Raw genomic sequence first — 27,537 nt, forward strand, 5'->3', positions numbered from 1 at the left:
AGTGAGCCCCCTGAAATGAGAGCCTCACACTGCATTCAGTTTGTGGACAGCCTTTCTACTTTATTACAAAGAGAAGCAGCCTCGCATGTGGTCAGAAAATACAAGAGCGATCTGTTTGGTTTGTATGTTTTTTTTTTCCTTTCATAATCATTTTTTTATTGATTTTCCTTTTCCTATGAAATGCTGCCAGTGAAAACAGCCAGAGTGAAGTGCCTCAGTCCTGCTTCGACTCCGATTCCATTCGTCTGTCCCCGGTTCCCCTCCCCATGCCCTGCCCCCCCTCCCCCCTGGCCCATAGCCCTCCAAGCGATCACATGGGTATGGGTGTCCTTGCTTCACAGAAGTGTCGTCGCTTCTTTGAGATGGTCTGCTGGTCAGTCGTGGTCAGAGAACGGTGTGTGTGGCTTCAGTGCGCCGCCCTTCGTCCAATGGCGGCCCACCCGGTGAATCCTGTTATATCCACATATTGCGCCTGCGTCCACCTCCTTAAAAACGAAGTACAGTCGAGGTGGTATTTTTTTTTCTCCTATTTTGCCTTATTTTTCTTCTCCAAAATAGATGTCATATATATATATAATATATATACACATTCATACATACATATATTTATTCATGTGATGTCCAAAAAAAAGTTTAAAAAAGGAAAAAAAGAAATGTACACATTTATTACAAAACTTGTAACAAAGACTAGACAGTGTTTGGGTTTTTGTTTCTTCATGCGTCGAAGAATGACGACGAAGCTCATTCTTCAAAGCTCAGTGAATGTTGAACGAGCCCAAGAGGTAAAAATGGAGTGTGGCCAAGACAGTCTCTAAAACAAGTCTCTGACTGTTTCCATTTTTGTTTTGTTTGTTTTTGTTGAAGCTGGGCAGCAAAATAAGAAATGTGACGAGATGAGATGAGACGAGATGGGTGAGGCACTACATGCACAGGTTCAAGGGGTGGTGTTGATCAGGGGGTGAAGGGGCAAGCCAAGAAGAAGCGTGAATGTGTGTTAAGGGGGCTGCTAGTCTTGGTAAAAGAAAGTGCGCTCACATTTAAAATGAAAAATAAAAATCACAAATATTTTTGTGTTCTTTTATTACCAAATAGTACTACAATGAACATTGCATTCTCTCCAGGCCTCCATTTTGTTTGTCCCAGGGTCATACTGTACTCGATGGAGGTTGCTTCATTTCCATTCGCTCGCTATGAACGCTTGAACACTTCAAAGAATGAAGTATAAACCTTGTTCTGTTATGGTCAGAGTGAGTGTCTCAGTCTGTCATCCTGCCTTACAGGCATAGGTGTAAACCCAAAAGGAAAAAAAATAAAGAGGAAAATGAAACTCAGACGGTCCGAAACGGTAAAGGAATAACAGAAGAGAAAGATAAAATGAACCTTTTTTGCCTCGTCTTTTAAAAAAAAAAAAAGAGAGAAATGAAAAGAAAAGGAGAAGAAAACAAACGAGTGTGTGTGTATGTTTTTTTTTGGGCAGCACATAATTCTGAAAGGCAGGACCCCACAGCCAAACATGGCAAGATGGGGCTCCCAACCCGAGTCAATTTAGCTGATCCATTGAGGAACATTGGTGTTTGTTTGTTTGTTGTTTTTTTTTAAAAAAACAGGATGCCTGAGCCACAGCGCCATCTATCTGCCAGTTCAGTGAGTGACAAGCCAGGACAGCCATACCCCTGTCGCCGTGACGACTGCGAGCAGGGCGGACAGCTCAGAAGGCCTGCTGAGCGGGGTTGTAGTTGAAGGTGGATGGAACATGAGGCCGCTCTTCTAGCTTGTCGTATTCCAGGTGAAACTCCTGTCAATGGTCGGAGAGAGAAAACAAACGACAACGCTTGGTGATTGGTGGCAGAAGTGGGATTCCCCAATTTTCTTTCAAAACATTTAACACGCTTAAACAAAGTGAGCTTTAAGGAGAGAAGCTGGGTTAAAAGGTTTTTATTAAGTAAAAATGAACAATCTGAATTTGTTAACTAAAAAACAAATTATGTTTTACAGTTACCATTTTAATAAAACACACATAGACCATACAGTATATTACACTGTGCAATGTCTGCAGACAAATCCTCCAAAAAAACACAGTTCACAGTGATTTTCATACAAATAATTTCTTATATTTTGAAGTAACGATAGATGTGCGCTTTGGTATGCGGTATGCCAGAAAGCCTCGTGTTACTTACACACACATTAAGAATGAGATGGTGAGAGTTAAAAAGAGGACCGTCAATACCTTTACCTTAGCTACCTTCCTCCAGTTAAGACAGTCGAAGAAGTAGTACGTCCCACGCTCGTAGGTGTTGGTCTTTAATGTAGGCTCCATCCCCGGCGCCCGTGTGATCCAAACCCGCTCCTCCTTATGGTACCTCCAGTCCCGGTTAAACCTGCAAACACCAAAACAAAACGTTGGCAAAGCTTTGGCATTCACCCATCATAGACTACTTCATCCTTCCTCATTCAAGTCATTATATGTGTGAGGGGGAGGGCAATGACCAGCGATCCCTAAGTATGTTTTAGAGTAGACCTAGCAGTCAGTGTGGCAATCCCCTGTGTGTCCACAAGGGGGTGCATGGCACTTAGAAATGCTAATGAGAATGCACATGGAGATTCATACACAATACAAGCCTGCTCATATTCTCACTTTTACACCTGCACATGCTATATAAAGCACATGCATACACCCCAACCCTTAACACTCAAAGAGTCAAAAACATCAGTTCCTTAAGTCTCCTAGCCAGTTCAAGCTTTGAGCTCCCTATAACAGTCCAACCGACTCTCCACATGAACAAATCAAATCATATCAACTGTGGAAGAGTTTCCAGAGGGCTGCTAATAGTCATCTTGCTAAAAGTTCTTGTCTGCGTTTACACACCTACTTGCATTTGACCATAGAAGCAAAATAAAGTATAGTGGCCCTTCAAACACTGAATAAACAAAAATCTAGGTTGCTTTCCAAGCAGATCGGCAGTGTAGTAGAACGTTTCAGTATACGTGGCAAGTGCATTCTGGGACGGATGCCCACAATACACCTGCCAAGTACTTGTGGTGGCATGCCACTGTGTCAACCCAGGTCCCCGGTGCCAACACACTGGCACTTCCTGCCACTTCCTAACAGCCTGGAAACACTGCTGCCACTGATAAACTGCCCAGGAACCAAGGCCTGCAATGATGCTCAGGAAGAGCATTTGAAATCTAAATAGTGCAGTTAGTTTTCAAACTCTACTGTGAGTAAGTCATGTTTATATACGTACAGCTCTACTGCTGCGAGTAGTTGTAGGAGGTCGCCTCCGTTCATGTAGTACAGGTAGAACAGCAGATCTTCTCCGTACCGCGACAGCTTTATTGCAGCCAGCTGTGGAGGAAACAGCCACACGTCAGCAAACTCCTCGTTCTCTCTCTCACACACACACACACGTACATACACAAACACACACATACGTACAGTGCCAAGCACACCCGTATAGGTTTACTCCAAAAATGCACGTGGCGGCGGCGGCAGCAGCAGTTTTCTTTTCTCTCTCTCTCTCTCTCTCTCTCTCTCTCTTTTCTGAGCTAGCATTGGTGCCTTTTCAACACAAACATGCTAATACAAAAGGTGGCACTCAACTTCCATCTAGAGGTGGGGGAAGAGGGGCCGAGTAACAGCTTACTGCTATCCACCCGTTTGAAAAGTGCTTGTTTGGTGTAGCTAGTGCACACAAACAGGGCACAAAAACCATAGGCAGAGTGAGAACAACAACAACGTGTTAGCTGGTCAAACGGGCATGTGCTGGCGCATTCACCTCCTGGTACAGATATGCAAAGTGAGGAGGGAGCTTGTGGGTGGTTTTGGCGACGCCGTTTTGGCACTAACGTTCACACCGCCAACAGGTGCACCTGACAGACAGTCTACCTGGGGACAGGTGTTTTGGAAAGGGGTGAAGTAGCACCTACCTTGTCCCTTATGTGAATGTTGGTTAAGTATTCAGACGGAACATGGAAGTCTGGAAATATACAGAATATAAACAGGAACTGGTTAATGTCTATTCTAGAACATTCTAATGAAACAGAAATGACAGAGTGGGGCAGAGGCTTACCGATGTCCTGAGGCCGACAAGGTGCAGATGCCCAAGGGGAGGCAAATTTGGGGTAGAGATTTCTGTTGGTAGATTAAAACACAGAGGGAAAGAAATTATTAACTAGAATTGTGTTTGACCCTAAACAGGCAACATTTTTTAACTGAAAACTGACTGACCACCTCTATTGTCCTGGAACCTTTTTTCTGTGTACTTTGTTAGATTATATACACGTTTACATTTAATCGGGCTGCGGAAAATGAACATATGGATCACACAAAATGATCTCACACTTATGACCCTTTGATAAATGCCCTGGGAGACTAGTGTAAGACGAGTAGTTGTGCATGCAAAATACACACATTACTGTGTTGGCATGGGGAGAGGAAGAGACAATAAAAAGGGAGATAAGACATGAAACCTTTGATGCCTGGATTCTTCTAGACGGAACACGTGGAGTGATCTCTGGTATTTCATCTCTCACACAAACTCTGATCCCCCTAAGAAAGCTCCTACCGAGAGTCCCCTCTAGCTTTTTTAGGGTCTTCGGACCCTAGGGTCCGGAAGAACGCAAGGTCGAAACGTCATGTGCCAAATGAGAAAATAAACTCAACAAAACAATACCAAGGAGTGTGCAAACTTTTTTCCTAAAAAACTTGACCTTTTTTTGTTCAGCACCTGGGATGTGCACAAAGTCTCCTTGGAAGTCCCCTCTTTAGCTTGCCTGTATCTAGCTGCTGTGCTGTGCCCCTATACCCCCCCCCACCCCTCTGTGTCCCTGGCACTTAATGGTGCCCACAGGTGGCCAGTGAAACTGGTCTCTTATCAGTGTAACAGAGCTTGAAAAAGGGAAAAAAAAGGGAAAGATAATGGGGCGTCTTCTGCAGCTAGACGGCTGTTGTTGAAGCTCTTCTGCAGCCCTAATCAGCCCAATCACTGCAGCCAGCCTGCGGTGTCCACATCTTTACTGTCCAGTCAAAACAAGAGGCAGTATCCAATCAAAACAACAGCAGGCCAAGAATTGGTGTACAAATAGCAGCCACTTATAACTCACTGTGTGTGTGTGCGTGTGTGTGTGTGAGAGCGTTTTAAAGGTTCTGGTAGTGATCATCAAGTGGCATTTGGGTGCACTGTAGCATGACCGAAGCTTTGCTGTGGGTATTTTAGGTGGCAGTTACAATCCCACAAACGGTGTGAGTACGAACAAATATCAACAATACAGCTGCTCTGAAAAAGCTCAAACCCAGGCCGAGAATAGAGTTCTTAATTATTCATACATACACACACACACATACACGCAATCTCAGAAGAACAGAGGAGTCTGAACGGCCTACTACTAACACACACACACACACACACACACACACACACACAGCAAATGCAACATGTTCAACTGAACATACAGGCTGTGAGTTGTCTGTGGGTTTCAATTTCTGTTTCAAAGAAGGAATGTCTATTCCAAGGAAGACTACATATACTGGTACTTTGTCTTCCTCTCTCACACAATCCCTCTAATGACTTAAAAAAGAATTGCGAATTTTGAATTTTTTTGCATAGATCTGTTTCTTGAGGTTACCAAATGCTGTCAGTAAGGACAAAAAACAAAACAAACAGTAGCCAGACTGCTACTCGCCTACAAAAAGGACCCAAAGCTGCCATGCTATGTAAGGAGATCCGGACCCCCTTATATGGACAAAGATGGCTGCTGTGTGTCCTTTTTGTAGGCGAACTTCAAAGGTCTATTGGAACAGCCGAGGAGAAGGACAAGATGAGAATCCATTGGGGTGGAGCGGGGAGCCAACTCACTCTGGCGAGTTCAGGTTGAGGCCTAGTGTTGTCAGGTCGCTGCCTAGCGCCAAGTGCACCATGCCCGGGTCTGTCTCTGCTGCACGGATGAACGTTAACAGGCCGATCATGCCAAACTGGTCTGTCACCATGCCTGGGGGAATGTTCGTCACCCGACCTGCAACAGAGCAAAGAGGGAAGAAAACTGTTAGTTTTGTTAGCCGTCTTTGCTAAAACCAAGCAAGTTCCAAGAATGGGGAATTCCAATTCCAGGGAATTGTGGTGTGACTGCTAGGCAGCTTCTAAACTAGGTCAACCAATTTTTTTTTTGCCAATTTTTAATAATCAGCGTTGGCCGACACCTGAGCATATTAAGACGATTAACAGGCGGGCACATTTTGCGGGCAGGTCAGTGTTGTTGCTGTAGAACACGTGTGACATTGCCCTTTGAGTCAATCAAATAGTCAGAGTTCCAAACTTCTTCTGGGTGGTGGTAGTGTAGTGGTTAAGGAGCTGGGCTAGCATGCAGTAGCCCAAAAGTTGTGGGTTCAATTCCCAGCTTTCACCGTTGTGCCCTTGAACAAGACACTTAACCCCAAGTTGCTCCGGGGACAAAGTAATTCCTTGTAATATAGTTGACATACACTGCCCTATGTTTGGGGTCACTTTGAAATTTCCATTCCATTTCCAAGCAGCTGACTGCTTCTTCACTATATGGTTCTTGCATAGTTTGGAGATGTCCTTTGGATCACTGTCCTCTTTTGGAGGGAATTGGCTCTAATCAAGCACTGTGAGAGCTTTCCTTCATCGAGATTCCTTGCCTTCCTTCCTTCCCTGCCTAGAACCTTGATAAAGGCTGTTTGCCGAAACGTCGGTCTTGAATAAATAATATAAATAGAAATCGAGAAATAGAGAGTGTACGTCTACTCTGTCCTTATTCTGACAGCCTCCTGCCCAGTCCCTCTACTTGGGTGTTCACTCCTCCTCCTCCTCACTTTTTCTCAGCTCTGCCCAGAAGGCCAGCATCCTTCAGTCACCTCTTCTGCTGCTGTTGATACTGGTGTTTTGCTGGTACTGTTTAATGAAGCTTCCAGTGTCAAACCTGTGAGGTATATGTCTGAGGAAGGAGTAGTATTAAGACTTGTATTAGATCTTCAGGGTTTTTTTTTGGCCATTCTCACATGGTATACTCAGAACAAGAATAGATTGACATATCAGAACGTTCTGTTTCTGACCATTTTGTCCTTCAATCTGACCCATAATTAGCCTAGAAATCTAGACGCACCCTAGCGGCAGCAAATGTAATTTGCTACCAGGGTAGTCTAGCAACTGTCCTTTGGCTTGCGAGCTGGAAAAATGAAACTTCGATAAGGCCAATCACATCGTGTATAGAGTCAGTAGGTGGGCTTAACATAATGATTGATGGCATAGTTGCAACGGTTCGGCGTGAATTCCCTGCTACTTGAAAACAAAAAGATAGATGTTGCTGTTGGCGAACAGCGTGACCCAAGTTAAGCTTTTTCTAAAGTTTCAACTACAAGTAGCCAACTAGCTCCACTGGTGGGAAAACGCATGGGACTCATGAGTTGTAGCGCCATCCTATTGCGTGCAGAGGGAATTTGAAAGACAACCGATTATCCCGCCCCTCTGACTGAGCACTGCGAACGGTGAGTCTCCAGACCCTACATCTTGATGTGGGTCTGGCTCGTTAGGCTACCCCATAATAGCTGATGCTCCAGATACTCAACTCATCTAAAGAAGGCCAGTGGTACTGCTTCTCTAGTCAGGGCAGCTTATTGTAATGATCAGTTGACCATTTCAAATTATAGTCAGATTAGCAAACACAATGTGCAATTGCAACACAGGACAGTTGGCAGCTGATAATGGACCTCTCTGTACACTCCCTCAGTGTTGATATTGCATAAAAATGATCCATTTCCTGGTAAAATAGTAATTTACAACATTAACATTGTTTAAATTGTATTTCTAATTGATTTGGTGTACAATGGCCAAAAATGTTGCTTCAAACACAAGGAAAGTGACCCCAAAGCTTTGAACAGTAGTGTGTGTAAGTCACTATGGACAACAGTGTCTGCTAAATGAATAAATGTAAACTTCTGGACGGTTACCAGCTGTCTGTTAAAAGGAGGCATATGATTGGCTGGGAGATGTAGGAAGGGTTAGGCATGGTGTGCTGTGATTGGAAGAGGAGAGGCTCACCATCAGGTAACACCTGGATCCCTTTCTTCTGCTGGTTGTTGTTCTGTGCTGTTGAGCTCTTGTCCCCGGGGAACTTAGGACCGTCTGTGCTGGATACGCTCTTGCCCGATGAGTTCAGGTTCTGAGGAGGAAGCAGAGGCATACTTAGCAAGACCCAGGGCAACTTTAAGTCACTGAACATTTAGATATTAAACCTTTAGACAGCTAGACGTGGAATAAAGCAAGGTGTAGTCTATCCACGGGGACCAAACCTTTTTGCTGGCCTCTGCCTCCGCTTTTAACATAAAAACCGGTCAATGTTCACTACAAAAGTGTGTTATCAGTGAGTTATTTTCACACAATACAACCTTGAGTTCCTACTTTTGTTGAAGTATACAACAAAAGAAGGTCTCTCTTTGTCTCTGTTGTTACAGACAATAGAATGTATTTATCTATAGAGTGGCTTTTTCTATACTGCAAGAGTGCTCAATTATTTTGCTGAATGACTCTTTTTGCACAGCACTAACAAGCAGACCTTGCATGTGTCCGTAATGGCACGGCCTTCAGAGAGCTGACGGATCTCCCTATTTGAGTACTCCTTGTCCCCGCTCCTTTAGGGACAGAACCACTCAAAAAAAAACAGTCACTGCTGTGAATTAAGTCTGAGAGGTGTTGTGATTCAGCTGTGGCTAAGCCAACTCTATCATTTGTCTCTTGGTAACTCTGCACCTGAGCACCGTCTCCATGTCCAAGAAGAGCTAGCAAAGCCCAGGAGAGACTAAAGGAGTGAATGTGTGAGAGTCTATCTGTGTGTGTGTGTGTGTGTGTGTGTGTGTGTGTGTGTGTGTGTGTGTGTGTGTGTGTGTGTGTGTGTGTGTGTCTAGCCTCCAAGCTGTTAATTAGCATGGAGAGGAGTTGGGAGTGTCGTCATTGATTTTTCCTCCCAAGTGCGGGGATGAAAGAACCGACGGAGAGGAGAGGAGAGGAGAGAAGGAAGAGAGAGGAGAGGAGAGGAAGAGAGAGGGAGAGGAGAGAAGGAAGAAAGGGGAGAGGAGAGGAAGAGAGAGGAAAGGAGAGAAGGAAGAGAGGAGTGGAGAGGAAGAGAGAGGGAGAGGAGAGAAGGAAGAAAGGGGAGAGGAGAGGAAGAGAGAGGGAGAGGAGAGAAGGAAGAAAGGGGGAGAGGAGAGGAAGAGAGAGGGAGAGGAGAGAAGGAAGAAAGGGGGAGAGGAGAGGAAAGGAGAGGGGAGAGCGATAGGGACAAAGTGTATGCAGTGATCTCAAGTCTGGAAGCGAGACAGACTAGGCCAGCTAGTAGACAGCTTACAGTGCTTCAAGAACTGACAACAAAAACAGCACAAAAAACAGCAGGAAACCTGCCATCCGAGGGATGCTTTGTGTTCCCCTTGTGATTCTCTCTCTCTCTCAAGTAAAAAGTTAGTCTTATTGTGGGAAGATATAGAAGCAAAGGAATTCATAAACAATATGCCTCCTCACTTTGAAGTGGAATGACTATTAATATACATTATGCATGTTCTCTCCCTGCATTTCTTTCTATATATATATAAATAAAAATCCCACACTGTGCTTAGCCTCTGCAGTATAAACACTAGTTTTAACACCTGTGAACAATATAGCATTTTTCATCTTGGGTCTGTTTGCCCTTGTGTAATGCTGTGTCTTTTGGGGGATTACTTAAGAGCTTGGGTTTGTTTCCACCATTCCACAAAGAGACTGATTTCTTATTGTGAGCAAGACGATGACTCTGGTGTGTGTGTGTGTGTGTGTGTGTGTGTGTGTGTGTGTGTGTGTGTGTACCGATTTGCTGTCGTCATTATTCGACGTTGGGTCCTTGTAGTTGGGCCCAGGCAGTGCAGGGAAGTCCTCGTTGTGGATGGAGAAGTCTTGAGACTGTTCGTTCGATGGCTTTGTGACCATTCCAACTGAAGGGTGAACAGAGAAGATGGACAACATATAAAGTCTGAACCATTACATCAACCAGGGTATGGATGGATGGATGTGTGTGTACGTGTGTGTTGAGTGTGTATGAGTGTGTGTGTGTGTGTGTGTGTGTGTGTGTGTGTGTGTGTCTATGTGTCTGTGTACCGTAAGGGGCTCTCCCAGCCAGTGGGTTAAGCAGTGGAGTTGGATTGGCGTTTCCTTCCCTCCGACTCCGGTCCGCTAACGCAGGGAAGTCCGAAAGGTCCAGCCCCGTGACATTCTCACTCCCGTCTGGATGCCAGACACAGACAAACAGAACCAGAATGATTCATTATATGGAAGACTGGAATCTCAACCATTTTAGCAGTAATACACAAGTACTTTATAATCTATAATATTTGGAGTACTGTGAAGTCTGCTATTGTGGTAGTTGCTATTGCTTTTACAATGTGCCTTCTTTTCTTTTAAATAAATCTGTCTAAAACACACACCACCTTTCCAACACATTACATTTCCAACTTCTTGGAGCACACATTTCACACGCATCTAAAAGTGTCATTTACCCGTTCCGTTGAAGATGTTGCTCGATAACGAGCTGTTCATTCCGAACGCTGGATTCCTGTTCATCCCAAACCCCGACATACTGCAGAGGAAAACAAAAACAAGTATGTGTCAGCATTCTAAATGACAGTCAGAAGGACAAACTGCTGATGCATATGTACAACATAAAGGTGATGGCACACATAAATACAACACCTTTTCCACATAAATACATCACTTTCATTTCAACCAGAGGTTTCCAACTGACTGACAGGGACCTCCACCATTCTGACCAAGGGAGAAATCTGGAGGTCCACTGCTGAATATTAAAAAAAACTAAATAGTGATTCCCATGGCGACACTACATCTAATACATGGTCAGTGACCTGCAGCAATGCTCTTCATTAACGGCCAGTGGGCCATGGACTCTGGTGTAGGTAGTTTTGATTTGTGTGGGTAGAAGTGAGTACACCCCTGTGTAACATCACAAAACGATTGTTGGGCACAATGGAAGCAGATGTGCACACACACACACACACACACAGACACACACACACACACACACACACGTGCTTCAGGAGCACACACACTTTATCCTGAACAGTCCAGCCATTAGCTCAGAAATTGGCACAGAATCCTGCTGCTCAGGGTTACTTTAAAATCACTGATTAAGTTAATAACCAGCATTTAATTAATTTCCTGTATTCTCCCTAACTCTTTCTCTCTGGACTGTTCAAGTTGGCTAAAGAATGAATACAAGACAGAAAGAGAGCAGTCCTCTCTGTCCAAGAAAATAGTTAAAAGCTGACAGAGTTGTAAAGAAGGGTGCTGTGCTCCCACTGTGTGGAAAACAATGCCATAAGGATAAAGTATTAGGCTGGTTCAAAGCCATCCCAGGGGACTCTTTCAAACATAAAAATAAAACCTAAAGAGATAATCTAGGTCTCTCCACTGCTCTCCGTTTCTTCATTCATCAATACGGGAAAGATAGAGAGATAAACAGAAACAGAAGAAACAAGTGAAGGAGTGAGGGAAGAAAACAGAGAGAATGTGTAGAGGGAGATAGAAGAGAGAAAGCCAGAGATACACAGAGAGAAAAAGAGGGTAGAGAAGCAATCAGCATTCTCCAACACCACAGACATAACCATACAGCAGCTCATACACACACACACACACACACACACACACACACACACACACACACACACCTAAAACCTATGGCTCCAAATGCTCTCAGAGTGCCCTTCTGACCATCCAATCAGCTTGCTCGCTGACTCTCAAACAAAACTTGTAGCCAATAAGAACAACCTTGACTTTATAAAATTGTTCCTTTTTTTCCCCTTTAGCCCCAATGACCCCCAAAACACAGGAAGAACCACTGCCAGGAGAAAACAGTGATTCACACCATCTACACCAGAGAAGTCGGGCTTCTGGCTTTTTTTCTCCCACACACACACACACACACACTCCTCCCCCCCACCCCCGTACTAGGGTCCAGGTAATGCATCAAAGAGCAGTGCTGAGATTCATGGTAATGGGCTGTGCTGTAGTCCCATCCCTGCGTGTGGACCAGGCGTTAAGGCCAGATAAGGCCGCTTAGCAGCGCTGGTAAAGCCTCAGCTAAAATACAGAAAGGGCTGCTCAGATAAGGATGGGCTTTGGAACCACGCTCTCCCACTCACGGAAGATAAGACCCTATGAGCTTACCGATATTTAACGAAGGAAGATAGAGTGTGTGGGTGAGACAGTGTGTGTGTGTGGGTGAGACAGTGTGTGTGTGTGGATGAGACAGTGTGTGAGTGTGTGTGAGTGTGTGTGTGTGTGTGTGTGTCTGGAAATGAACAGTATCTGTGTCTGTTCTAATAGACTCATCCCTCAAGCTCCCTACAGACCCAAGACAATTCAGCGACTGACTGAGACCTCATTAAAAGACTGTTACATCTCTTGCCCTTGCTGAGGAAAAAAAAAAAAAAACACAAGCTTTTCCTTATTCTGCTCCTCTGCATTTCCAGACACCAATCTGCAGTGAGTCAGCCAGCATCCTCCCCAAAGAGCAACAGTCTCCGACCCCGTACACTTCACATCAATAGGGGAGGCTGGGATTAGCAACGCCTGAGGCAGAGTCTCTCTCTCTTCCACTGTGGCCGGCCTGAGACGGTACAGTTTCACAGTGAGAGTAACCTACAAGCCTTACCTTTGAATGAGAGCAGGTATGGTTACACAGCATTGCTGCACCTAGTCAAACTGAGCCACCGTCTAGATAAGACTCTCAAATTTTTGATGTCGTCATAGAATATTTGAATATATTTATATTTGCCCTCCAGTTCACAAACAAGTGATAGTCAGATACACAGAACGAAGCACTGTCTGCCCGTGGCTGGCACGACGCCACCCAAGCGACTGGCACACGTACCTGTTGATGGTGAGTGGCTGGCGCGCCTGCTGCTGCTTGGGCATGCAGATGATGCTGGGCGAGCTGCGGTTGGGACTGCCCAGTCCCGAGCTGCCCATGCTGTTGCTGCGGCCGCTCATGCCACCCATACCCTGGCCCACCTGCGCATGGTTCATCATGTTCCGGGTGTTCATCGGAAGGATCCCCCTGCAGGACGAGCACGACACACACACACACACACACACACACACAGATACATGATGTCACACACATGCACACACACATATATGCACATATGCCCATACATATTTCTACAGACACACACAGGCACACATTTTATCCACTTGGAGTGATGGAGTGTGAACCAAGACCAAATAGCTACATTAACAATCCCCTCAATCCCAAGTCATTACTGGCAACTAGCACTAGGCTATGTGTGAGTGAGTGCCATTGCATGTGGAGACTGGAGGAAGAGGAAGGAGCAGCACAGAGGAAGAGACAAAAAAAGGGGTGAGAGAGAGAGAGAAGAAAAGAGCACAGCAGAGCATTAGAGACAGAAAGAGGGGAGAACCATGAGAGGTGTAAACAGAAGAGTAAGATGAAAGAGTGAGGTGTGGAGAGGAAGCCACAGAATACCACTACAGACGAAGAGCAAGAGAAACTAAAAACCAGAAGTGAGCAAAAGAGCATAGAGGATAGGATGGGAGCGGAAAAAAGAGGAGAGGGAGGGAAAAGAGGAAGGGAGAAAAAACAAGGAGGGAGGAGAGGAGAGGGAGAAGAAAGGAAGAGGGAGAGGAGAGGGAAAAGAAAGGAAGGGAGGAGAGAAGAGATGGTAAGAAAGGAAGGGAGGAGAGAAGAGATGGTAAGAAAGGAAGGGAGGAGAGAAGAGATGGTAAGAAAGGAAGGGAGGAGAGAAGAGATGGTAAGAAAGGAGTGGCAGCGGAGAGAGTAGGAGGGAGGAGAGGAAGGAAATGAAAGACGAGACAAGAAGAGGGGAGTGATGAGGGGGGACTCGGACCTGCTTGGCGAGGGTGGGGTGTGCAGGGAGAGCGTGGGCACGCCGGTGGTTGGTGTGACGTGGCTGGGGAGCTGGCTGCCCTGCGTCAAGCTCCTGTTCAGCTGAGGGTTGGTGTTGCTCATGCCCCTCATCGGGAACCCTAGTGCACCTGCAGCGGAAGCACAGGAGAGAGGAGAGGAGAGAGGAGAGAGGAGAGAGGAGAAGAGAGAGGAGAGGAGAGAGGAGAGAGGAGAGAGGAGAGAGGAGAGAGGAGGACAGAGGAGAGGGGAGAGAGGAGAGGAGAGGAGAGGAGAGAGAGGAGAGGGGAGAGAGGAGAGGAGAGGGGAGGAGAGGAGAGGAGAGGAGAGAGGAGAGAGGAGAGAGGAGAGAGGAGAGAGGAGAGAGGAGAGAGGAGAGAGGAGAGAGGAGAGGAGAGGAGAGGAGAGGAGAGGAGAGGAGAGGAGAGGAGAGGAGAGGAGAGGAGAGGAGAGGAGAGAGGAGAGAGGAGAGAGGAGAGAGAGAGGAGAGAGGAGAGAGGAGAGAGGAGAGAGGAGAGGGAGAGAGGAGAGGAGAGAGGAGAGAGGAGAGGAGAGGAGAGGAGAGGAGAGGAGAGAGGAGAGAGGAGAGAGGAGAGGAGAGGAGAGAGGAGAGAGGAGAGGAGAGAGGAGAGGAGAGAGGAGAGGGCACGTCACCTCAAAGACACAGTCATTTATACAGCAGCACAATTCCTGCACACTGGGCATTCTCAAGTGCTTTACAAATGTGCAGATAAAAGAACATAGAACAAATGAGATAATAATAAAAAATAAAAAAAACATGGTACCTCAAAGCAAATTAAAGACCTCAGAACAAATAAAACATAAAAAAGTAGTGCGCAAAGACAAATCTAATTAAATAAGTGTTTACATTTTTTGCACACTTCCATTTGATCTTTTTATTTAGTGTTTGAGTCTGTTTAGAATGTGAAATTAATTATAATACTAATATTACTCAAGCATACTACATTTCTAATACAGCTATTTCAATGTCACACCATCCATTGAAATAAAGCACTTTCAAACAAATGTTGCTGGGCTTAGCTATACAGTCCACCCCCACACTGATCATGTGCAGGCTCAATGATTAACACATACAGTTTGGCAACAAGCTGTAATTGTTACTTAGCATGTGCATCGTAATACAGCGAGTGTGTTATATAACTCACTATTCCGTATGTGGACTAACGAGGCAAACATGGAGCACTGCAATAATGTTTAGGAGGTCGCAATAACACCAACCGTAAAGATACACTGTGACATGATAGTATCTCGGCAGCGCAGATCAATTAGGCTAATGTTTACCCTGCTAGAAACCAGTCATCCTGTCTGGTCAGAAATAACAGTGAAGGACTGCGGTGACATTCTGCATTGGATAATAAACAAACATGTTATTTTTTATATTCATGTGTAGGCTAAATTTTAGAACCTAATCTTTAGGTGACCGGTCCTGACGTTAAAAAATAGTTTGTCGTGTGTATCTGTCCAGAGAGAAGCATGTGTAGACTATAGTTGGCTTCTTTCCTGTGATGAGCATAACTGTAACCTAGTCGACTTATTCAGATCTCTGTCTGAACTACAGCTGTTTGAGGGGTAGAATGAAGCGCACCAAATCAATAAATGGAAGTTTGCTTCAATAGCAGTGCTTTAGTTTGGCAGTCCTGGGAGATATTAGTGTTTTTTGCCATTTGAGTAACACTTCATTTGAGTAACACTTCATTTGAGTAACACTTCATTTGAGTAACACTTCATTTGAGTAACACTTCATTTGAGTAACACTTCATTTGAGTAACACTTCATTTGAGTAACACCTGGTGAGAATAAGTCGGAACATGATTCATTTATATTGCAAGATATACAATTTTATTGAACTAAACTTGAAACTTGAAAAAAAGTACCGTTGGGTACCAGTAACGAACATCAGGTGCCGATTCCAGTACTAATATTGGTTCAATTGTGAGTTACCCAACTCTAGTGAAGACAGAGGCTGATGTCGCTGTGGGAGGCATGCCTGCTGGGGGTTTCTATGGCAACGGCCCATACACCTGCCTCCGCATCCAAGGATGCAGTAGGAGGTTGTGGGTGTGTGTGCATGCGTGCGAAGCACATTGGCGAAGCAGGCCTGCTGCACTGCAATTTGAGTGAGAATGTAGAGACAGAGTGCCATGTTCCTCTCATCGGTAAACAAGTAAATAAAACACAAACAAGGCTACAGAGGCAGTAGAGTGCTCAGTATGTCCTCATGATTCAACTCATGAGTGTGTGACCACTCAGTATGAGAAGTGGGGGGTGTGAGTGGGAAGGGGCATGCTTTGGGGCTTGGTTATGACAATAACAATAACAATAAGTTAAATGCACAAGCTGGAGAAGTGGAGTTTTGGAACACCACAGTGGGCTTCTGGAACACCACTCAACGGGGTGATGGAGAGAGCGAAGAGGGAAGGGAAGAGAGAGAGAGAGAGAGAGAGAGAGAGAGAGAGAAATAAATGCTTACTTTGCCCATATAAACTGGCGCCGAGCTGCGACAATTGACCTGACGACGATGGTGATGGAGATGCCAACATCTGGGGAGAGAGAAGGAGAGCAAGAGAGAGACAGAGAGAGAGAGAGAAAGAAAGAGAGAGAGAGAGAAAGGGAGAGAGAGAGAGAGAGAGAGAAAGGGAGACAGAGAGAGAGAAAGGGAGACAGAAAACAAAGACAATGTGAGTTCACGTGAAACATGGGTGAAGAGCATTACTAAATAATAGGCTATGCTTTGCACAGGTTCACACAGGTATAATAGAGTACATTAAGTATAAGTAAGTATATATACTCTTGATCCGTGAAGGAAATTTGGTCTCTGCATTTATCCCAATCCGTGAATTAGTGAAACACACTCAGCACACAGAGAACACACAATGAGGTGAAGCACACACTAATCCCGGCGCAGTGAGCTGCCTGCAACAACAGCGGCGCTCGGGGAGCACTGAGGGGTTAGGTGCCTTGCTCAAGGGCACTTCAGCCGTGCCTACTGGTCGGGGTCCTCCATTATAGATCAGTGGTTGAGACACATAAGGCTGCTTTTTAAGTCGGTCACGCATACAAAACAATCTGTGGCTGTGCACTCTTAAGATAAAAGTAAGGCTCCACATTGCGAAATCCCCATCTAATTTATGGCATGGGCTTAACAATATGAAGTCTCTGCTGAAATTATCTTAACATTACGCTACTGATTTATGCCTTTGTGATGCATTTCAAACACATCAAATCCACATTGAGCACAACAAAAGCAAGCTTAGTGGGGAAAATAGCTTTGTGTAAAGGAAACCACAAAATCTACTGATGATGTTTCCTGTCCCAAATTGCAGACACAGGACAACATGAGACTGTGTGAGAAACCTTGCTGTTGTCTGAGCACACACACACACACACACACACCTGGATCTGTCATCTAAACTGGCTTTGAGACAGATGAAAAAAAACCCACCAGAGGGCTGGCTCCAACATCAGATGCAGCCTAAACCTCAATTCTCACATGCCACGGAGGTGACAAGTCTTAACTCAAAGGTGCAGAAGCACACACTCTCGCTCTCTCTCTCACACACACAAAACACACACCCACGTATGCTTGGTGAAACAGCATACTCAAAGCAGTAATGACCTAGACCATTTAAAGACTGAGTAAATAAGAAACACATTATGATGGAGGGACCAAAAACATAACACATGCTATGGCTATAATAGCTATTTGCTGACAGTTGAGTTAACCTCAATTCCTGACAGGTTCACAGACTACTCCTGACAGGTTACAGCTGAGCCTACAAGTAAGCTTATATAGTAACCTGGTCACAATGCACTGATATTGTCAAAGATACTATACATTGATAAATGAATACATTTGTTTAATAAGTGATGGTATTTAAAACTAAAGCAGTAGGTCTACACTCCAACAACACTCCAATGGTAACTGCAAATGTTCTAGCAGAGGCTTTGATGTACAATTAAACATGAACACCACCAACAAAAAACAAAATGAAATTGACACCTGAAAGGAGCAAGGTGACCTCAAAACACTGTGAACATGCCTATGTGTGTGCACGTGTGTGTGTGTGTGTGTGTGTATAGCCTATGTGTGTATTCGCCACCTGACATATGGCTTACTTCCTCTATGTGCATTCTGAGTGAGAGTTAAGTGTGAACACCCCAGTGGAAGCAGCAGAGCTCCGCAGGAGAGGAAAGACAAGCCTAGCAGACAGGCCAGTGTGCAGCACGCTGTGGTCCACTGAGACACACAGAGAGAGAGAGAGAGAGAGAGAGAGAGCGAGAGAGAGAGAGAGCGCGAGAGAGGGAGAGAAAGTGGGAGAGAGAGAAGAAAGAGAAAAGAGAGCGAGAAGGAGAGAGAGGGGGGGAGAAGGAGAGGAGAGAAAGAGAGGAGGAGGAGAGGAGAGGAGGGAGAGAGAGCACTCTGCTGACTGTCAGATTAGCTACAGCCCATGGGCTCTGTACTGTAGCTCAGGGGCATGCGAATCCTAGTAGTGATACAGAGCCTCAGACACAGAGAAGCATCCCTCTGACAGTGCATGAGTTGGGGAAGAGACAAGCCCTGTGGTGCCATCAGGACGTCACACGGTGGATCTACCCAACTTTAGCACAAGCAGAAACTAGGCTATTCAAGAACAATGGATGGAACGAATCACTAAACAAACATATAGGGCTGTTAAGTGATTCATTTTGTCGTCAATTATACTGTAAACCGACAATTAAATTATTTTCCATATAATTTTTTCTGTTTGCTATATAAAATGCCATTTATATGTCAGATTTTTATATTTATAGCGCTATTGAGCACTTTCATCCGTTGTGTCTCCACTGCAAACAGGACCTAAAGGACTTACCAATGCAGCCTTTGCTCCATGATCACCATAATAATTAGATGAACTAAAATGCCATGGCAGCTGCAGCAAATACGCTCACCACACTGATGCACTGTTGTTAAATCCATAATTAGCATTAATGTGTTCAGCTACAATAACCTAAATATTCTTACTACACAAATGATCCACCATGGAGAACAAAAAACACTTCAAATTCACATGTCGCTCACAGGCTACATATATACCATCAAAACTTTGATTAGTTAAAGGCTATTTTTCAGCTGATGTTAGTTTGTTCATTTAGTGCATCTGAACTTACAGCTAAATTAATTATTTTTTACATTTAGCTTATGTGCATAGGCCGCTTACGGTATGTCTCTATGTACGTCCTTCGGTCTGTTTAATACAGTATATTCATATACATCCTGACAATGTGCACACTATTCTTCTGATCAATTTACATTTATCCATATTGGTTTTATATTTTTGCTGCTTATATTTTCCTTTTAATTTATTGGACCCGTAACAAGTACATTTCCCTGGTGTGGGAATTCTTATATTATTTTACCTTATCTTAAAATATGGCACTTGTCTTCCACTGACACCTTGTTTAAGCTTAATTTACATCACACGCCAATGCAGGAGCCGCCAAGCAGTTTTAGGGCCGCTCAAGAGGAACTTATTTCACCCCCAGACAAGTTCCTGAAAGTGATAGTGCAGGGGCAGTTCCTGATTTTGGGACATAAAAAGGTGCGCGCCGTGGAAACGGCCCTAATGAGGCTGCTGTGAAGTACAGCTAGCAGTGTTTAAGTTGACTAATACAATAACCATCCAATTATGGCAGTGCAGAACTGAGGATGCTCTCTTTGACGTCCAAAACACCCAAGTGACTGTGGAATCAAAACAATTCTTTAATGAGGTAGGGCTAGGAGCACTGTAGTGACAGAACTGGAAGGGTAGTAAGTAATGCACTATTCCATTGCCAGCAGCAAATAGACAGACTCAGCGTAATGATTACAAGATCCCATAAAATACCTCAGTCTACACCAGGTCCTCAAGATAAGAGGAGTCGTCCCACTGTGCTCTAGCACAGCTCCCACTCGTGTTACCTCCCCATTAGGAGCCAAGGAGCTGTGCCCAAAAGCATAACGCTCACATCATAACGCTCACATCACAACGCTCACATATGCTCTATCAATTAGGCTTTCCTCAACACCCCTTCCTGATTTGTTGGATCGTGGCAAATAATCTTCCATTGCAACAACTTTCTCAAAAATAAAACCCAAGAAAACAAACATCATCTCCAGTGACTAGAAAAGCACATAGGCCTATATTGTGTTACCTGTTCAGTAACAAACTGTCCAAAGAGCTGCGGTGGAGGCATTCACACACCGCTCCACACCAGACACATTGCCATTACAAGGCCATGAATGGGAACAGGTGTTCTCTTGCCCACTCAATCTGCTCCTCTCACTGTCCTTCAGTAGGAGAGCAGCATTGTTAGACATGAGAGATGGAGGTGGCCGTCCCTGGCCCCCTATGTACATCTATTTTGCCAAAGCCCTTACTTGTTCATTCAGTCTGACTTTCTTTGGGGGGAAGATCAAAGAAAGATGACACTGACATAGGCGTGAAGGGATCGCTTATTTGCACACTCATATGTTCTCATTTATTTTATTCTTCCCAATGAGGCAGGGGTGACGAGCAAACCAAATCGCCTGTAAAAACAAAGTTAATCGTAATCTTTCGTGTTATGTTATGCTCAAGAGTCAAGACGTCAAGAGGGATCCTGTGTGGCCTTGATCCCTACTCATACTCCCACGGGTATGCATTTCCTTTTGATATTGACTGACCTATTAGCCTACACCATATTGCCTTGAACAAAGTCTAAGGTTCTGCTGGATAGGAAAAATTGTTGTTCTCCAGAGAATCCCTATACGAATTCTGAACGGATTGTCAGGCAGTGTTGGACGTAGCGTGCCAGACTGGAGAGAGAGTAGGGGTCTGTACCAGCTGATGTCCACCAATTCCAGATATGACTAGCTTTCAACCGGCCTAACTGATTGTCATGTATCAAATCTAGTTAATAGATTGTAACAGCCACTGACACCATCCAGGCTGATACAGCTCAAACAAGACAAAGAGCCAGTGAACTGCACAGCTAGACTTGTGCTCATATTCCCATCGAATAGTGCTGGGCGGTATACCGGTTCACACCGTATACCGGTGTATATATTCGTTATGATATGAATTTTTTATATACCGCCATACCGGTGTATTTTATTACACAACGTTTGGAACGCTGCGCCGCGCGACAGTGTTTCAGACAGGACTTTCTTCACACGCACGCATGGTGCCAATGCGAGGCATAGTGAGGGTAAACACAAAACACCTTAAGTTTTTCCAGTATGATCCTTAAGGCTTAATTTCTCCTTAGGTAGGGGGTTTATTTAAGGGTGTTGCACAGAATACCTTAAATTGTTTCTTTAGTTAAGAAAAAACGTTAAGGGATAGGCTACTGCATTGAAAGGGATTTACCGTCACGAAAATTCTATTGAGATTGTTTAACAGCTGTAACTAGCTGGCTTGTAGGTGATGTTAGTTAGCAACCCACCGAACACAGTGAAGTTTAATGTTCTTATCATTCATCTCACCTTAAGAATATTCGCTGAAATTATCCAGGTAGCAAGTAAAGCATGTTATAGACATGCACTGAGCAATAATAGCTGGCTAGTTAGAAATTATCCTGACTGTCATCAGTGAACCAAAACGAACTTTGTTAATGTTTTGCCTAGCGAACCAAACCGAAGCTCATGGCAGGCTAACAAGACATCCACATGAAGTTAACGTTAGACTACCACTAACGTCATGTAAGCCACACAATAACAATAAGGCATGTTTCTGATAGGCCTATTTGACAGAGTAAGCATATTAGCAGAGAGGTTTTATTTGAAATTGTATAATTTTCAAAAAAGTATAATTATTGCAAGTTGCACTACTTTTTGTATTGGTTTTATACAAAATGTTTGTGAAATTTGCACAGTAAAAGTTCTGTATTTGACTGCAATTGTCTTTGCATTCTGATTCGATTCTTCATTAGAATCATGAGTGGCTCTTTGTAAACAGCATCATTTTCTGGGGCCATGCAAAACTGCATTACCACTAGTCAGTGTGAAGTTATTCTACATCATGACAGACCATAGACCATCCTTACTCAATGTACTGCAGCAATTCCTCTCCCAACTTGTAGAAAATGCTGTGAACATCTGATTATGCATGGAAAAAAATACCGTCATATATTTTGAAAAATACAGTGATATACATTTTTGGTCATACCGCCCAGCACTACCATCGAAGGACAACACATATCCAATTATACCTATATTTTATGATGGGTATTACCAGCAGATAACAGCTGTGCCAATTCCGACTGTGGCTGCATCGACTGCTCGACGCAGCGAGGTCTTTTACGAGTGTGAGCATTAGTAGCGAGATTTACACTGACAGGGCATCCCGCATCCGCAACCCCAGGATTTACTCACGAGAAAAAAGTCAGAGAAAATAAATAAATAAGACAAGGTCGCCTCGAATATGCGTCAATGAAACCTATGAATGCGGTGGCATTTCGGTTTCGCCTGAGAGTAATAGCAAGCCCCGCAAGTCTCCACATCTCTGCACTCAGCACTTAGGCCTTTACACAGATCAGTTGACAGGGAGCAGCAGGTAATCCTCATCACGCATGATACCATTTATATCTAATGAGGTTGTGACCTTTTGAGGGAAACGAGCAATAGCAGGACTTATACAGGTGACCTCCGATTGACCCTCCAAAACAGTCCACGCCTATGAGGTGGCCAGCAGAAGGTGAAATGTTCAATATATTTTTTTTTTTTGGGGGGGGGGGGGCTTTATGCCTTTAATTTTGACAGGGCATTGGAGAAGGTGACAGAAAGCGAGTGGGAGAGGGAGAGGGGCCGGACTCGAACCCGGATCCCTGTGAACATGTGGTACGGGCGCTGTAACCAGTTGCACCACAGAACCCCCCCAGAAAAGTGGACAGTTCTGTGTGCCAGTCCAAGTCAACTTGCCTGAGTGAAGGTCATGGGGCGAGAAGCTACTTCAACACAAAAACAAAGGCTGACCCCACACAGTGCAGATATTTAATAGTTGACAGCAAATAGTGAAAATTACAGCCTTGCATTAGTGATGACATTCAAAAAAACATGCAACTAAAAATAAGATTTTCAGTTTCAGTTAACATTTTTTTCCCCACAAGACACAACGCTTTCCAGACATCATCATAACAGCAGTGTTCACCTGAATCACAACAGCACTATTTTTCAACACAGAAAACAAACTTGCCTTTTGGGAGAAAAAGGCAATGAAAGAGCCTCCAAACAGAAAGGGAGGTTTTTCATGAACAGCTTTGCAGGCCCCCTACACACACCCACCCCACACACACAAACACCCTCCAGACGCTCATTGCCTTGGACGAGGCCTTCCCTCCCCAAGGTTTTGGAACATGCTGTGGCACACTTACGTCTTTTTCTGATCGATGTTGGAACATCGATGGCTGGCCGTAGTACATGCTTTCATCAGGGTAGTCACTTTCGACCCCCTCTACAAACTTCTTTCTTGTAGCACTAAACATGCTGTTTGTCACCTGCAGGGGGGAAAAAGGGAAAAGAGGTTTTGTTTTTGTTTCTTTTCTTTTTTCCTTTTTTAACCGCGGCAAGAATCATTGATGCTCATTTTCAGTGGGGCACAACGACTCCTGCAAGCCTACGACGGGGCAGGGTGGGGTTGGAGGAGTTAACTACCATGGCCAAAACTGAGCATCCAACAGGGATGCTGGCTTAACAGCCAGGGAAAGACAGAAAGAGAGGCTCTGGCTGGGCCCCATCGGCAAGCATAGCAGGGCTGAGACCAGAACAGCGTGCTGGTGACGGCACTCGTGGGGGACGAGGCTTATCTCCAAGGAACACATTGCCTCCTCGCGGGCTTCTCGACACAAAAAAAAACGTAACCCCAGTCCTCCCAGTCCAGCTCCCTGCGCTTGATTTAGTAGACCAGCACCGGAGGACGGCAGGCCGTCCACAGCCATTACAAGCACTAGAAGAGTCTAATGAGCTGCTTCTGTGTGCAGATAAAGAACAAGTCATAGAGGAAGCAACAACAACAACAACAACAACAAAACAGGCACACACATTAGCCTATACTGCAGCTCCTTGCTGTGCGTGCAAATTACTGTCAAAATAAAACAGATGCAAAAAAGCATGACTGCAAGATTTTCTTCCCCACCGTTTCATTTCACTTTAGGAATCAGGCATTATCTGTTATCCAGGCTGCCTGGCTGTAAAGAAAAGGCAACGCTCTTTGTTTAGCCGACGTGCTGCACATATGACAACGGATGAGGATGGGGCTGTGGAGAAGCAAGAGAGACAAAGATGCTACCACTGACGTCTCAGAGAGCCTAATCACAAAATCGAATTCCATCATCACACTGCAATGCTTCTGGACTACCTAGCTTGTGAAACTTGACACGTCGCCAAACCAAACCACCGCACGAGTTCACAAACTCTCTCTAAAATATTAACAAGGGCAAGCCCTGGTTCACCCTTTGTCTGGTCTATAGTTGCTGGAAGTGAGTGGATTCACTCTGAACCAGATCAAGGCTCCATTTATTATTGGGGTGGAGTGTTACTTATGAAGCGGAGGCAAGCAGTTTAATTTTTAATCAGACTCGACCTTTGAAAGAGCACAAAGATGAAAAGGAAGGCCTTGCTGGCTAAGCATTAAATCTGGGGCACTAATCAAGAGCTTGTTGGGCTGAGCTGCGGGACTTGGGGTACGTGTGTGTGGGGGGGAATATAAAAATATAGACAGGGGATTACAGTGGCGTTTTCATTTGCAGAGTTTGGCAGAGATGTCTGTGGGAAGCCCAACACTGTTTGTTCTTACGCATTTCACTTTCCCCCTCACATTTGTGGTGCACATTTGCATCTCCTTTAGTCTAAAGGCTTTAGATCAAGAATAATAGTTGGAAAATCTGCAGGATTGAACACCACAAATCACGACGCAATTCTACTTCAGACATGTGTCCCAAGCACATCATTATGCAAGGTGATTTGGGAGAAAAACATTGCCTATTTAAAATAGACAATTTCGGGACAATGTATCCCTAGTTACTGGAAGACAGGAAAAAGATCTGCATCAGCTTTAACACCCTAGGCTCTGGAGGACTGAGGGAGGCACTGTGCAAAGCATCAGAAGACCGTGAATGGAGAGGCAGGGTAGCTTGTTGAGACGCTTGTGCTTTGTGTCCCCACAGCTTTGGCACAGGCCTCTGTGGCAGGGGAGCTTAAGAGCAATGCTAGCACTAACAGCCAGGGACAGATGGCTATGTTTATTTATTTATATTCTCTGAGATGTCAGGGATATCTGGGGAGCAAGGGATTACCGAAACAAACAAAAACAGAAAATAAATGCTCCTCTTCACTGTGAGGTACAGCTTCACATAATCTCTTTTCAAGATAATATATCGATAATGACAATAGCTCCCATTCACAGTTTTTTTTTGTTTGTTTGTAAGCTATTTGGTGTGTGGATTATCTCATTTTTTTGATACTCTTGTATTGGATCCTGTACTGTGTGGCCTTAGCCAAAACTGCTTCTTCCAGGATCGTGATGCCTACAGCCCAGACGAGTGCTCATTCCTTTCAGATTACTGTGCACATCTGGCTGTGCATAAAGAGGAGATGGATCACTCATCAAACACAGGACTGATTTTCTTACATGGGTGAAAGATGGGGAGAGAAATTACATGAGACAAGCCCAACATGCTGCAAATGAGGCGAGTCATGTTGACTGAGGCAGGTGTCGTGGTGTTGTATTTGACTTTTAAGAAAAAAAAAAGAAACATGTGATGCATCACTATTGTAACTAATCAATAGCTCATGGATGAAACATATATGCTAATAGTTTAAAGCTAATAAACAAATACACTAAAAGGAATCATTTAGAGATTAAGGCAGAAATTAAGGCCTCACTCAGCCTCTTGGAAGGGTAACATATTAAATCACGGGCTAGTTAGCAATGTAAGCTTATACGGTCTAGTGGTTTTATCAAGAAATATGCAATCCCTTCCTCTGTTCTTCCTCTGACCAAGCACACTTAACAAATACATCCAGGGCAGAGACACACCAGTTGCAGGAGGCTCAAGTGTGGGAGAGGACACTAGAACTCATTAGATTCATGTATCTCCTAAGATGGACACTTCCTGAAGTACACACAGCCATGGTAATCAGACTCCTAGAGAACTGCTACTGCTGAAGTGAGGCACCATGAAGTTGCACTGAACAGCAAGCTTAATTGATTCAGAAATCTGTCTGAATGAAATTAAATTAAGTAACCTTTGGTTGCTTTATTTTGTAAACAAGGATTAGGCTTCTTACCAGTACAGCAAAGACAATCATATCTACACTTCAGACTGCATTTTGTTGGTGATGGTGTGTGTGTGTGTGTGTGTGTGTGTGTGTGTGTGTGTGTGTGTGTGTGTGTGTGTGTGTGTGTGTGTGTGTCCGAACGCGACCATGTGAGGCAGCTGTGGGTCTTTGATTGTGCTGGCACAGATGTAACATCTGTGGCGGCAAAGCAAAATGGCAATTAAAGGACAATTCCGGCGCAAAATGAACCTAGGGGTTAATAACACATGTGTACCGAGTTCGACCGTTCGCTGGGATTTGTTTTCATGCTAGTCGAATGTTACCAGTTTTATTGCAAACCGCTTATTAGCGTTTAACTCTAGCCTTCGGGGCACACATACAGTAGAAAGAAATCGCTATTTCTATACCACTAACAAGGCTCAAAATAGCACCACACTTACACAGTAGCATAATGAGGGTCTCTACATGTAAACCGAAGCATTGAGAACTTTGTAAGTGTACAGGCAGTTTATTAAAAAGAAACACATTACCGTTGACGTCTGGTTCACATACAGGCAGGCGCCTTGGTTAAACAGAACTCTGGGATGTGAAGTGAATCTCGGGTGAAACGTTGTTGCAGAAGGACTGTGCAAAAGAGAAGCACTGAACGCAACAGGAGACATAAGAGATGGCAGGTTATTTGAACGAATTTGAAGACATCGAGCATGAACCCTTATTGGACGTCCTTATCTTTTCGAGTCGGAATACCAACGAAGAGCTGCGGGAGCTCCGTGAAAGGGATATGAGAGAGAGAGAGCTAGAAGCTACCTGTAGTCAATACCACACAGGCGGCGGCGATCCATACCAGAGGGACCAGATGGATCCACTAAGTAAGTACACTATACAAGTTATGTTACATCGGAGCTATTATTTCTGATAGGCCTATATTGAGCAAATTACGTTTGATTTTAGTTCACATCGCCTGCCTGTATGTGAACCAGACGTGAACAGTAATGTGTTTCTTTTTAATAAACTGCCTGTACACTTACAAAGTTCTCAATGCTTTGGTTTACATGTAGAGACCCTCATTATGCTACTGTGTAAGTGTGGTGCTATTTTGAGCCTTGTTAGTGGTATAGAAATAGCGATTTATTTCTACTGTACGTGTGCCCCGAAGGCTAGCGTTAAACGCTAATAAGCGGTTTGCAATAAAACTGGTCACATTCGACTAGCATGAAAACAAATCCCAGCGAACGGTCGAACTCGGTACACATGTGTTATTAACCCCTATAGGTTCATTTTGCGCCGGAATTGTCCTTTAAAGT

The 27,537-nt window shown here is 44.4% G+C and overlaps 1 protein-coding gene across 4 annotated transcripts in view; it reads right to left on the reverse strand.

The window, feature by feature from the left end:
* Nucleotides 1-1,043: 1,043 nt before the first annotated feature.
* Nucleotides 1,044-27,537, reverse strand: part of LOC143136075 (CCR4-NOT transcription complex subunit 2-like) — a 39,246-nt gene continuing 12,752 nt past the window's right edge. For 2 of the 4 annotated variants that reach the window (XM_076296557.1, XM_076296555.1), the window contains exons 2-15: nt 23,329-23,451; nt 16,430-16,499; nt 13,922-14,069; nt 12,925-13,110; nt 10,535-10,614; nt 10,137-10,262; nt 9,849-9,973; nt 8,055-8,175; nt 5,856-6,012; nt 4,071-4,132; nt 3,928-3,977; nt 3,246-3,346; nt 2,228-2,378; nt 1,044-1,795 (exon numbers count right to left, since the gene is read on the reverse strand). In XM_076296557.1, coding sequence (XP_076152672.1) covers nt 1,709-1,795; nt 2,228-2,378; nt 3,246-3,346; nt 3,928-3,977; nt 4,071-4,132; nt 5,856-6,012; nt 8,055-8,175; nt 9,849-9,973; nt 10,137-10,262; nt 10,535-10,614; nt 12,925-13,110; nt 13,922-14,069; nt 16,430-16,499; nt 23,329-23,439 — 1,575 coding nt within the window. In that variant the 5' untranslated portion in view covers nt 23,440-23,451 and the 3' untranslated portion in view covers nt 1,044-1,708. Of the gene's footprint in view, nt 1,796-2,227; nt 2,379-3,245; nt 3,347-3,601; nt 3,683-3,927; nt 3,978-4,070; nt 4,133-5,855; nt 6,013-8,054; nt 8,176-9,848; nt 9,974-10,136; nt 10,263-10,534; nt 10,615-12,924; nt 13,111-13,921; nt 14,070-16,429; nt 16,500-23,328; nt 23,452-27,537 lie in introns of those variants that run through there. The other 2 variants (XM_076296556.1, XM_076296558.1) reach the window with 2 other exon arrangements.

The sequence above is a fragment of the Alosa pseudoharengus genome, unplaced genomic scaffold, assembly GCF_046254945.1.
Source record: "Alosa pseudoharengus isolate Yale_2024_CS ecotype anadromous, Long Island Sound unplaced genomic scaffold, YU_APseudo_1.1 YU_APseudo_1.1_scf_20, whole genome shotgun sequence".
In the NCBI taxonomy this organism is placed as follows: Eukaryota; Metazoa; Chordata; class Actinopteri; order Clupeiformes; family Clupeidae; genus Alosa; species Alosa pseudoharengus.